The 14,195-nt window shown below is 41.2% G+C and overlaps 1 protein-coding gene across 4 annotated transcripts in view; it reads right to left on the reverse strand.

Annotated features, from left to right (window-relative positions):
* The window catches only part of LOC147747929 (flavin-containing monooxygenase 5-like), a 289,847-nt gene that overhangs the window by 152,392 nt on the left and 123,260 nt on the right, over positions 1-14,195 (reverse strand). For all 4 annotated transcript variants that reach the window (XR_015308464.1, XM_086956927.1, XM_086956922.1 and 1 more), the window contains one exon: positions 4,139-4,327. Coding sequence is in view for 3 of the 4 variants with exons in the window: in XM_086956927.1 (XP_086813053.1) it covers positions 4,139-4,327 (189 nt within the window). In the remaining variant the exon portion in view is untranslated. The remainder of the gene's footprint in view (positions 1-4,138; positions 4,328-14,195) is intronic.

Consider the following 14,195-nt stretch of genomic DNA (forward strand, 5'->3'; position numbering starts at 1 on the left):
TTTTTGCTTTGCAGATGTTCCAAGGAATGCAGACATTTCCTGGGAGCATTTTGATTGAATAGCATGCTAATATGGATGTGATGAGTTCATTATTCTGATTGAGGATTCTTGTGTATATGGTCTGGTGGATGATAGATGATGTGGTAGGAAATATTTTGGTTTGGTTAGAAATGACACTTACTGATAGAAATTCAAAGGAGGAAAAACTTGTTTTTGTACATACCAGATGACCTATTCCATTTTTGTGAATTATATCTTTGTGAATGTTAGAAAGGGGGGTCTTTAGTTGGCAAGTTGTTACCCTGTTCAAGTAGGGACACTTCTTCTTGGTCAGATAAGGGGGTACACTACTGAAAAAACCCTGCTCCTCTCTCCCCCCACCCTTGGTAGCTTGGCACGAGCAGTCAGGCTTATCTCAGAGGTAGTGTGTACAACATTTGCACATAACCAACAGTAATACAGTAAAACACTACAAAAGGACATCACACCAGTTTTAGAAAAATATCAGATATTTTATCTGTGCAAACAAGACCAAAAATTTACAAATCCACCATACAGTTCTTAGAAATATCAATAATCAAAAATAGACTCAAAATACATTTCCTTGAAGTGGGTAGCTCCATCTGCGTCTATTACAGCATCGTGAACAACAAATCCAAACAGTTCTGGCTGACCACGGCGTCGCGGGCCAGCTACCGTTTCAGGGAGGCCTGCAATGCAGTACCTTTAGAAATGCAGGGCGTTGGCAACCTTTCGTGGAAATCTGATGTGCCATGTGGAAGTTGGTGCAGGAGTTTTGGGCCCTTGAAGTAACACGAGTTGCAGATCGAACACCTTGCGGTTCAAGTCAGGAGAGCCGGTGTCAGCAGACGTTGGGGATGCGGTGCGAAGTGCAGCGGTGTGGCAGACAGTGCCCTCAGGTGGTGGTGCAGGCAGCGGACCTATGACGGTTGTACTGCTGTGTCAGTGAGAGCAGGGCTGTGGTACGAAGTTATGCAGTGCTCGTCGCGGTGCTGACAGGTCGTGGTGCAAGCAGCGTTGGCGTTGTGGAAGCGCTGTCGAGTCAATGCCGCTGGCTTCGGTACGCCAAGAATGGGGTGCGGGGTGTTGTGTAACTTAAGAGCAGTGCCCTTGAACCACGGTGCAAGCAGTGTCGTCGATGTCAGCATGAAGCAGCGTTGTTGGGGAAACCAGAGAGTGAAGCAAGGCGGTGCAAAGTGCGGTGCCCATAGGTCGCGGTGCAAGCAGCGACTCAGTGGCGGTGGCAAACAACATCATTGGTGTCCTCTGCTGTGCTTTCAGGACACAGAGCTGGCAACGCGGCGGTGATGGCGTTGGGTTGCTTTTAATTCTGTTGCTGCACCAAACAGTGCTGGGAGCGGATTATCTTGAAGTCTTTGCTGTTCCTGAGACTTCTTGTACAGGGGGCAAGCTCTACCTCAAGCCCTTGGAGAAACTCAAACAAAGAAGGTGCAGAAAGTTCAGTCCAGTCTTTTCTCTGCCCAAGACAGAAGCAAGACAGAAGCAGCCACTGCGGGCCAACACAGTAAAGTGGTAGCTCTCCCTCACAGCTTCTCCAGCTCTTCTTCGTGGCAGGTTTCTGAGTCCAAAAGAAGTCTGGGCCCCAATATTTATACTCAGTTTCCCTTTACTCTTTTGGGCATAGAGTGTCTGAGCTCAGCCCAAACCAGTACGGTCCTCTCCCAGCTTCATGGCAGGAGGTGGAGTCAGCAAGAGTCCAAGGCAGACCAGGCCTATTCAGGTGCAGGGAAATCTCCTCCCACAACTCTAAATGCAGCCCAGGTCTATTCAGCTCAGCCCTGACTCACACAGGAAAGGAAGGACACACCTCAATTTCATCAGTGGCTGTCTGAAGATAATGCACATACCCAGCTCCTGTCACTCCAAAGCCAGACAGTTAATCCACGGCCCAGCAGAGGCACACAGGATGGCTAGGCAAGACAATTCCTACTTTCTAAAAGTGGTGTTTTCAAACACAGAACATAAAAATTATCTTCACTAAAATATACATTTCTACATTCTGAGTTCAGGCATACTAAACTCAATTTCTCCATCCTGTCCCAATGGTAAGATATACTCATAAGATGATATAAGTAAACTCCCATTCTATCCTATGGGACAGATAGCCTTTCAATAGTGAAAAACAAAATACACTGTATTTCACTATCACGACATGTCACATATGCCAGTACATGTCCTATCTTTCACATACACTGCACCCTGCCCATAGGGCTGGCTTACATGTGCTAAAAGGTAAGGTTAAGGCTTGGCAAGTGGGTGCACTTGCCAAGTCGACATGACAATAAAAACTGCGCACAGACACTGCAGTGTAAGGTCTGAGAACCCTTTCAAAGGCTAGTTGTGTAGGTGTCACAATCAGTGCTGCAGGCTCACCAGCAGCATTTTATTTACAGGTCCAGGCACTCTTAGTGCACTTTACTAGGGGCTTAACAGTACATCAAATATTCCAATCTTGGAAACACCGATGCATAATACAATTTACAATAGGAACACTGACACTTTAACACTGAACAGCAGTGAGAAAGTGTGCAGAGACACTAAACCAGCAAAAGCAGAGCCAAAACAAGGAGGTCAGAAAGCAAAAAGAGAGGGGAAACACACCAAAATATGCCAGGTCTAACAGTGAAGTTGAGTGAAGCCAGCTGGCAAGGGAAAGTCAAATGTCCATGGAGTGGTTGGAAAGAGCCAGGTTTCAGTGATGAACAAGCATTCACATTTTGAGATATTATGAGGTTTGGATCTCTCAAATGTTTGTTAGGGCACCTTTGAGGTTGATAAATTTGCTCTTTGGTCAGTGTTCTGGGAGAGTTGGGTTGGTCTTGATTTTGAATAGGGTCCCAAGAATAAGGGATTACCAGGGTTTGGATATGGAAATTGTGACTCTTGGTGGTATGTAGGTTGGTTACATGAGCCAAGTGTGTTTTGAGAAGTGGAAAGAAGACAAAGGAGATCTCAGGGAGATGTTTCTCCAAAGCTTCGGAAGGGGGTTTATTGAAGGCTTAAAAAATCCAAAGTATAATTGGCTACCGGTGAACTGCACACATGGATAAATGCAGTTAATAGGTGTGGGAGCTTCACTATAAAGTAGTGGCTATTATTGTAAGATGGGTTGGTACAAGTCTTACAAGTTAGCGTTTCAGATGGATTAATGCATTGTACATTAGAAGGGACCAGAATCTGAAGTATAGATATCGATCATTTATATAAAGGCTCTGGGAACACAGGAATGGACAGAACGTTTTGGATACATTTGGTAAATATTCAGGTGGTGTGTGACTAATTTCATTTGCATTAGAGTTGAACAGGAATGCACTTGGCCCGAGTGGAAGTGGGTTAGTGTACTGCTGGGTACCCCGGTATTCAAATAGAAACATTTTTTCTGTTAAAAACAGAGCCAGAAGTCATCTTTCTGGTAATTCCAATACCTGGCCTACATTTCTAACATAATTAAATAATCTGCCACTCTCCAGCGTTTTCACTGCTTCAAAAAGGGACAGGGAGATGGTGGGGCTGGGCTGTACTGTACACTTTGGAAAAACACACTTGGAGAACATCTAAACTTGCATCTATGGCTTCAAACACATACACACTAGACAGCCACAGCTTGAATAAATACATGCACAGTGAAGGAGAAACATAGGCCAGGGCGATTAATGACATCATAAAAGGATGCAGAGAATTGGAAAGTGGATAGATGAGTAGGGTTATGTTTGTTATCTGTGTTTACCATAAAATGCTGCAGGAACAAAGAGTTAGACTTGAAAATGAGCCGAGGGCTTTATTTAGCCTTCTCTCTGTGCTCAAGTTCTTAGGGCCATATGTATCAACCCATTTCCCCATAGACACAGAATGGGCAAAACCCTTTGATACATCTGGCCCTTAGTCAGGACCTATCAACTGGGGTTGCTATGCATGCTACATGTGAAGTGATTGCCCTGCTTGAAGATGCGCTTAATGCAATTGGAAACACTCTGAGACTTCTCAACCCTAATCATGTCTTCAGACTAACTCTAAAGTCACAACTGATGGGCATACATCTACAGTGCTTTAGTAGCTGATCACACTCGTGAATTCATATCATTGTCTTGTACAATACCTTGAACCGTATGTACTTCAGGAGATTAAAATGTTTGGCATACAAGCGGAAGTAGTCCATGATCTTGGAGTTGTGCATGTAGTTGGGATAGTTGTCTGGGATTGGGAAGTCGCTGAAGCACATCATCTCCTTGGAAGTATTTATAATCACTGACTTGTAGATGCTCGCCCGGCCCTCCTCAGGATCCTCCTGTGGAAATAAGAAGTATTATTACTGCTAATATCATGATACTGTCATGAAAATATACATCTATATACCAAGTTCAATAAAAAAAGCTTGCAGTATAACTAAGTCAAGAACATATTCCTATATTAGCCGTCAATGCTTGAGTAAGAAGAAAGGAATTTAAGGAAATAATGAAGGGCGGAAGGCATGGAAAGGAAGTAAAAGAAGGACAGAGGCAAGAGAATGAATGAAAAAGAGAGTTGAAGGAGGGACAGTAGGGAAGGGCTGATGAAAAGAAAGGAGGAAAAAAGACTTGAGGAGTGAAGGGATGCAAACAAAGGAGAGAAGGAATGAAGACGGAAGTAAAGAAGGAAATATAGGAGCAAGGTAGATGAAAGGAAGAAACAGAAAAACAAATGACCATACAAACAAAGATATTAAGGCAGGAATGCTTGATGAATGAGTAACTGGTTGGATGGGTTGATTAATTGTCTGGTTGGTAAGAGAAGAATGAATGTCTGTGGGGATGTGTCCATGAATGCGGGTGTTCATAAGTGGATGGAGATACTTTGGTCCATAAATGAGTAAGTATATGGGCCACAGTCGTGGACAGATAATGGGTCGTTGCATGTCCTCAATGACAGCATGGGCAAACCTTGTGAGTGATCACTGCTTGATGATATGGGACTAATAAGTTAGATTCCTTCTCAAAAATAGATCAGTTACACTGTGACCAAAATAGTACATGATTTACAACTATTGTGGATAGCACATGCTTTGATATGTTGTAGACCCTCTGTATGCCTGTACATGGAATATAATACACACATTTATGCTGTAATTACCAGTACTGCGAATACCATACCTGAGAATAGTAATACACCGAATAAACGAAGGGTCACAATCTTAACCCTTACCACTAAAACTTAACCTATCCCTAGTACTAGGTCTAATCCATAAATCTTACTCTAGGCCTAAAACCAAACTTTTGCCCAAACCTACTATCCCTATTCCATACCCAAAACATAATCCAAATGCTAAACTAAAATATTAATCTAAATGCAATACTATCCCTCACCCTAACTCTAAATCCAAGCCTACTCCTTAACCTAACACCAAACTTAATCCACACCCCAAACATACTGCTGACTTTTATCCTAATCAAAAATATGACATTACCCCTTACATTTACCCTACTTATTATTTGATGTAGAGATATTCTTTCTTGTGGTGTTCTCAAGAGGGATAATTTTGATGTAATAGCATAATTGTTATTGTACCCTGAAGAAGTGGGTTATCAGTAGTGGTGCTGCATCAATAGAATATTTTAGTACACTCAACTAAGGTAACACATTTTGCATTTCATAGCTGATAAGTGATAGACTTTAGGGGACCTACACACAAACTGCATTTTGTAGGATGTTTTGTATTGCTAGAGTAGTACTGTTCATGTATTATAAAATGCAATGCCCAAACCTCAGTACAAAGGTCTCCACCCTTTGGTGGAGGTCTCTGCCCAAGCGCAGAGGTCCTGCGAAGTGTGCAGAACATTACATATGGTGATAAAGTAAATTTACAGATGTAAATTATGTTTTTTATGATTCCACCCCATAAAACTGACTGGGTAGAGAGACATGTAAATCTACACTTCATAGTTAATTTACACCAAAAATGATGAATAGCCAGAAGGTCAAGCTAATTCTTGGCTCTGTGACTTCAATAAAATTGTAAGTTCCTAACATAAGGAGAAAACCTCAATTTTATAGCAGGACACAAAGGCTAACTTTATCTAAAGTGCAAGTTCTGGCCGCAACTTAAAACTGCGCTATCTAACGGTCTAAAGTAGGAAGTTTTAAAAATTAAGGCCATGACCCATCTGCTAACATTAGGCTGCCATATAAACCACCTTCCACCAAGAGAGTTACTGAGCCCATTGTTACCCAAGGAGACTGTGTTTCAAATATACTTTATGAAGCCCTGCCATACCAATCCAACAACAAGACAAAATGGCAACTGGGCAGCTGTAATGGGCATAAATCAACTAAAAGTTGTACAGAACCTGTGAGGTCAAAGATGGGCTTCACAAGCATGTGTGTAAGGACCACCGGAGAGAGAAGGGCTTTTCAGAGAGGCTGGGAACACAATGTAATAAGAGGTGTATTTATGGTACGGAAAAACTAACTTACCCAGAAGGAAAACCCTAGCGTAAACATCAAGGGTGCACATGCCTTAGAGTCTTATGTCTCTGATCAAATAAGGACAATGGTCAGTGCTTTAAGGAAAATTATTCATTTCTCAGCAGATGAGCAGAAGGCTGAGCACCAGGATTTGCCATATATATATATATAGTTTACACTGACGAAGGCGGCAACGCCGAAACGCGTTTGTAGATTGATTGCTGAGAAGGTTCTGAAAAATAAAAGACTTGGCGAACCTACGCCGTATTGGCTTGGAGTGCTCTCATTTGTAAACCCGAGATCTGGGGGTTTCAGCGTTGTGCAATATATATATATATATATATATATATACCAAACGATTCCCAGTATTCACCCTGAAGATGGACTCCGACCAGGACACGGACCGCACGACAAGTTACGACTTTTTAAAGTGCTTTTATTTTCCCATCCAAACAGACATGACGCGTTTCGTCCGGTTATCTCGGACTTGATCACATGACATGTCGTGACCACCACAGTGCATATATACTGTTTCCAATTAACATCGGCTCCTCCCTTCTTTTACATAGGATATGAAAAAAAGACTTTGACATTATTTCATATATAAATACAATGTTGAATAAATACATGCAATGGGTTAAATGTATAAATATGTCTAAAAAGGTCAGTTTATCACTCCATAACTAAAAACAGAGCATAAAATGTTGGACATATGTACAAAATAGGGTACTACAGATGTATTGGGCAAGTGCCCATAATCAAAATGGGTATCGTAACATTCTGGTTTGTGGATCAGATATCATCATACCACAACAAATATATACGGTACCAAATCCATACATATTAGCATGTATTCCAAAGCCAGTAATTAACAACAATAAGGAGCCTTTATAAAAAGGGAAAACAGTAAAATATTTCAATTTCATATAGTGCAAAAAAGAAAAATATAGTCTTGATTCGAATCCTTAATAGTTGAAAAAGCAAAACCCATCAAAGTTTCACATTATATCAAATAAAAATGTATGACACTAATTCATATGCATAAATGCGATTTGTTCAGTTATATAATGTCATATTGTTTAAATGTGTAAAAAGCGAGGCATCAGGGATATAAAGTGACAAATGCAATGAAAAAGTGAATCAAAGCATGGCAATTATTGAACCAGCGTTACTAGCTTGTACTATGTCCGAATCTCAAATTCAAATGACATGACTGTCCATATATGTGCAAATAGCAAAGCGTAAACATTCCACCCAATAAACACCAGATAAAAACCAGTGAAACCAAAGGACATTGGTAAAACTCGTTAAAATCCAATATAAAAAAGGCAAAATTATCTACACAATACTACCTACATATATAAAAAGTTTAAAAGACAGTTATAAAATTAGGTTATAAAAATCATCCATAATGCGGTAAATTTGAGTGCAAACTAGCAGCAAATATAGAACAGATTTATAATATCTCTAAAAGTTCCGCTCAAAAACATTTTATAAGAAATTGTATAAATCTTCCCCTGTGTTTAATCCATTCGGTATCTTAGTGTCAAATTGCATAATGTATCGACTTTCCAGTTGTCTAAGTTTTTTATCCCTGTTTCCTCCTCTCAATTCTTTTGGCACCGCATCTAGTACAAAATAAGTTAAATCATTAAGATTATTATTATGTACAAGTTTAAAATGGCGGGCCACAGGGTAACTGGCGTCAGAATTGACAATAGCTCGTAAATGTTGTAAGATACGATTGGCCACAGGTAATTTTGTACTGCCTATGTATTTAAGTCTGCAAGTGCATTCGAGGACATAAACAGCAAATTCAGTTTTGCATGAAAAAAGACCTTTCAATTGGTATAGTTCTGCGGAGAAAGCATCTTGAACCTCCCTTGTATTAATACCAAATTTGCAGGCTCTGCATGAGCTGCATTTATAGAAGCCTTTCCTATTGGTTAGCCAGTCACTCTTGATGTTGGTTTTAGTAGCTACCTCCGGCATAGTTTTAACTAAAGCGTCCCGCATGGAGGGTGCTCTTCTATAAGTAATGCTAGGGACAGCTTTAATTTCCAATGCCAGAGTTATATCAGATTTGAGAATAGGCCAGTTTTTAGCTATTATCTGTCTCACTTTCTTATGTTGACAGTTATAGGCCGTGATCAATCTGATAGGTACTTTCTCACTGGTAGTTTCGGTATTACCTTCCAACAGGGTTTCATTGGGTATGGTTGTTGGTGTCTTTAGTTTGTGTAAGGCTTTCTTAAGGTCTTCCATTGTATACCCTCTAATTAGAAATCTTTGCACTGCTTGATCTAGGCAAATTTTCAAATCCTCAGTATTACTGCAAATTCTCTTGATCCTCAAAAATTCCCCTTATGGGATGCTTTTAATAAGGTGTCTAGGGTGGGTACTGCTGGCATGTAGGATGGAGTTACCAGCCATGATTTTCCTATGTAGTTTGGTGTTTAATAAACCTTCTGAAATATACATTTCTATATCTAGGAACTCCACTCTTTTCTTGCTTATGTTGGTTGTGAATTTGAGATTCAATTCATTAACATTAATTTCATCAATAAAAGTCTGTGCCGATTCTACAGAGCCCTGCCAAATGACACAGCCATCATCAATGAATTGCCACCAGGCAACTACCTTGTTTGAGAAGTGTTCTTCCAGGATGGGCTTAAGGACATGCTCCTCCCACCATCCTACATGTAAAAATGCAAAACTGGGGGAGAAGCATGCCCCCATCGCCACACCCCTCTGTTGTTGGTACACCACTGCATTAACCAAGAAATAATTATGTTTAAGACACATTTCAATCATTTTTAGGATCATTTTGTTGTGCTCATGGAATTTAATCTCACGTTTAGACAGGTAAAAACGTACTCCTGCTAGACCCATGCTCAATACTAGTATACAGGGCACAAATATCCATGACAATAAAACAGTATTAGTCACACCATGCTATTTTACTGAGCTTTTCCAAAAAATGACCCGTATCTTTGATATATGAGTCAAGGGCCTCCACATAGTTTCTGATAAAAAAAATCCACATATTTAGAGGTAGGTTCCATCAATCCTCCCTGGGCAGATATAATAGGGCGCCCTGGCACTGGGTTGACCTGTTTATGCACCTTGGGTAGGAAATATAAAGTTGGAGTAATCGGAAAATCTGTTTTTAGAAAATTGTATTCCTCTTTGTTGATGAGACCTCTCCTTTTCCAATGGGCTAGTTCTTTAAATAATAGATCTTTTACAGATGTCAATTCTCTAAAGTGGCTTTTTTATAGCAGCCCACTTCATTTAAGTGTTTGTTGGCCTTGTCAATGTACATAGTTCTTGGCCAGAGGACTATGTTTCCACCCTGATCCGCATTTTTTATGATGACGTTGTCTGCATCCTTAATTGTTTTCATCAGTTTGGTGTATTGTTGTTCTTAAAAACTTATATTAGGTTTTCTGTTGCTCATGTCTCTGTTTAGTTGCTTGAGGTCATCAATGACGACCTCACTGAAAATATCAATAGCATCACGTGGCATGATCGGTACAAAAGTTGAAGCTGGTTTGAAAGGGCTTTCTGCAGGGCATGTACATATAATGCTCATATCCCTCAATTCCTGTTGGGTATTTTCATATTCTCCAGCATCTGTCGTCTCAGCCAATGCTTGTACAGTTCTTAATCCTGCAGTATCAGAAACTTGGAATTGCATACTCGGTGTATTAGAAGAACTGATGTCTGCTGCCTTTTCATTAGCTTTTTTTAGTTTGTGGAACTTAACCAATTTTAGTTTTCGAATAAATTTGAAAACATCAATTCTAGCTTGGGTATATTGGAAGCCGGTTTTGGGGCAAAAGGAAAGGCCTAAGGAGAGTAATTCTAATTCCGCAGTATCAAGATCTAAATTACTCAAATTGATCACTGTATTCTCTGTACTTTTTGTCATCCTGTGTTACTGGGGCGGTTGTACTTTCCCTTTCCCTACTCTGTTTCTCCAGTTACCTCTTGCGTTTCCGCCTCTGGTTGCGGCGTTTGTTGCACTTTGATTGTATGGTTTTTGTTGTTGCGTTCCCCTCGAGCGTAGGGAATACCTGCGATCTTCCACCATAAACCCCAACTCCTCTGAGGGGGTAAAACTTGCTTCATTCAGATTTATTCCCATATCATCTATGGAGTCCGCACTGCTACTGCTCATTGAGGTAGTCATGGAGTTTGTATCATCAACAGATAACATTTCAGTATTGACACTGCTTGCAGCTGCTATAGCTGCTTTGGGCAAGAGAGCTTTCCTTTTCACATTATCGAATTTTTTCGAAAAGGTAAATATTTTTCCAGTCTCATAGTCATTTTTGTCTCTTGCAAATTTGTAAATCTTTCTGTTTTTGATGACATCCTGTAGTTTATCCAAACGTTTATTAATATTTTCTTTTTCCTTTTTAATAAGCTCTTGTTCCTCAAATGCTTCCAATTCCAGTAGAACTGCGTCTATTTCTTTTACAATTTCCGCTCTGTCAATATCAGCGTATTTTATAAGTAAGCAAACCATATTCATTGAAGCATCCAGATTGTTTGTTGCCCATTCCTTTAGTAGTTGGGGATTCGGTTTTTCAAAGGAAAATGCTATTAATACTCTCAACCCCCTTGGTACTCTTCCAGCTTCCTTGTACTTTTGCAGGGATTTACTTTCCCACCATTTGGTAAGCTCCGATTTTTGTAATTTTTCAAATTTTTTCAAAACATTTCTCACATTTGCCTCTTTTTTATTTGTTTGTGAAGTGTCTTTTGTTTTGCTTTTGTCCGCTATATCCACATTCGAATATAATGCTTCAGCCATTGCCTCGCGGTCACGAAGCACGCCTGCTGCCTCCGCCATTACAGCGTTGATGGGAAAACGAACCTTAGCACTGCAGTTATATGTGAATGCGAATCGTCGCAAACAACAAACTGTCTAATATTGTTCTGCTCTTGTGTATTCCCTCTCCCGTGATGGTTAGTCTGAACGCAATGTGCGTTATGCGGTTATCGCTCACCTTTGCACTGCCCAGTGAAGCCGCTCTGTATGTCTTCGATCCTCTTAGTTTTCTCGCGACTCGAAACACTCGAAGGCAGCTTTCGGCTTCAGCGTGTACCGCGAACGCACTTGATTGCAAAGATTACTTCCGGGGGGCTGGCTCACTTTACTCCTTCCGAGTCTTCCAGATTGCCGTAGAAACGGCGTCCACTGCACTGAGACAACCAACAAACAAGGGAGGGTCCGTTCAAAAGCCGGCTGCAGCAGATAACCGGCCAATTTGAATGCCAAACGATTCCCAGTATTCACCATAAAGACGGACTCCGACCAGGACTCCGACCACACAGCAAGTTACGACTTTTTAAAGTGCTTTTATTTTCCCATCCAAACAGACATGACGCGTTTCCTCCGGTTAGCCCGGACTTGATCACATGACATGTCGTGACCACCACAGTGCATATATACTGTTTCCAATTAAGATCGGCACCTCCCTTCTTTTACAAAGGATATGAAAAAAAGACTTTGACATTAATTCATATATAAATACAATGTTGAATAAATACATGCAATTGGCTAAATGTATAAATATGTCTAAATATGTCAGTTTATCACTCCATAACTAAAAACAGAGCGTAAAATGTTGGACATATATACAAAATAGGGTCCTACAGATGTATTGGGCATATATATATATTTCATTTGCTCCATGACTCGCCCGACTCACCTGAAGCCTGCACCGCAATCATCTGTCACTCACTCCCCCACACCACCATCTCGGGATGCTGATACCAGGCATGCTGGGACTTGGAGTTCACTCTACTGCACATGAACTCTGATTGGTGCGCTGACAGCGTAAGGAGGAGGGGATTAGATGCCAGCGATCATTTTAAACAGGAGGAGGACATCAGGGGCTTGTACTTTGCAGCTGAAAGGCGCTGAGGAAGGTTTAATTACCGAAATGCATCCGCCCGAGCTGGGACCATGTGGAATAAAGCTGTGTCCATCCTGTTTTCCCCTTGTGGCCTCTGTTCTTTTTCGTGGAAAAGGAAGCATTTCATATATACTGAGCAAGCCAGCGGCTCAGACCAGAAGGCCATGCAGCATAAAGTGACTCGGAGAAAAACTGGCATCACGCTGCTCGCAGCACCTTTGCAACCAGGGTACTGTTATCTCTGAAGACCGCCACGACCGTCTAGAAGGAGCGAGTGGATCGAGGTATTTCACTTTAATGGGGCGTGTTGTCTCGCATTTGACAGCCCCCACTCCTGTTCCAACTAGGCGCAACTGGAAGCTGCAGCAGACAAGGGGACACAGAAAGGACTCACCCTATTTCATTTGCTCCATGACTCACCCGACTCACCTGAAGCCTGCACCGCAATCATCTGTCACTCACTTCCCCACACCACCATCTCGGGATGCTAATTCCAGGCATGCTGGGACTTGGAGTTCACTCTACTGCACATGAACTCTGATTGGTGCGCTGACAGCGTAAGGAGGAGGGGATTAGATGCCGGTGATCATTTTAAACAGTAGGAGGACATCAGGGGCTTGTACTTTGCAGCTGAAAGGCGCTGAGGAAGGTTTAATTGCCGAAATGCATCAGCCCGAGCTGGGACCTTGTGGAATAAAGCTGTGTCCACCCTGTTTTCCCCTTGTGGCCTCTGTTCTTTTTCGTGGAAAAGGAAGCATTTCATACATATATATATATATATATATATATATATATATATATATATATATATATATATATATATATATATATATATATATATTTATTTATTTATTTATATCTTGGAATTGTTGAATCTTTAAAGTCTAAGCTTTCAAAGCTCAAAGAGCTGCAAAGCAGACCTCACAATTTTAAGACCCTCAATTTGTGCACTGCCTTATTGCAACAGTTTTGTGTATAGATGAAAAAAGTTGACAATGCATGGGTCAGGGCTTGAAAGTGGATCTACAACCCAATGTAAGCCTATATGACCAGTGTTTCCAGACGAGTAGTAACTTCAAGTAGTTCTGAAGGCCCTAGGTCTGTGGCTGTATACCTTTGAAAGTAGCCAGACCACCTCAGTTTGTTGAAGAACCAAGGGGCATGAGACAACCTAAAAGCAAGCTGGATGAGTGAGCCTTGACTAGCCATGGGCGTCATATTGATGGATCCAGTATTAGAGAAGGGATTCTTAGTGGTGATGCTCTTATTTCAAATAATTGCATAGTTACTAATTCACTTGAAGTAACTGGTAAAGCAGGATTGAGATCAGAATGGAGGATAAGAGTGGTGGATAAACATTGATGGAGTACCTCTGATAATTCCACAAAGTCAGAGGAACCCAAGGGTGCAAAGTAGTGCCTGCTCAGTCTTATACAAGTGAGCAATGCAGTCACCTCTCTTATGGGTAGAATAAAGATCTAGGGGCATATTTACAAGGGGATATCACCACCAGAACGTCACTTTTTGTGATGTTCTGCTGGAGATATCCCCTCCTTACTTACATAGTGGCATTAAGCCATATAAAGTGGCTAAACGCTGCCTTGTAAATACGGCCCCTTTTCAAGCTTCACTTAGCCTGAAAGGGACGTGCAACAGGTGTTGCAATGGGCATTCTGCAGCAACAGCCATTGCTTTTTTACTCTGCCCCATACTTACAAGAATGGGGCAGCACCAAAACTAAGGCCAGGTAAAACCTGGTCATAGGATAGCGATACCAGGAGAAAT

This window comes from Lissotriton vulgaris, chromosome 1_1 (assembly GCF_964263255.1).
Source record: "Lissotriton vulgaris chromosome 1_1, aLisVul1.2, whole genome shotgun sequence".
Classification (NCBI taxonomy): Eukaryota; Metazoa; Chordata; class Amphibia; order Caudata; family Salamandridae; genus Lissotriton; species Lissotriton vulgaris.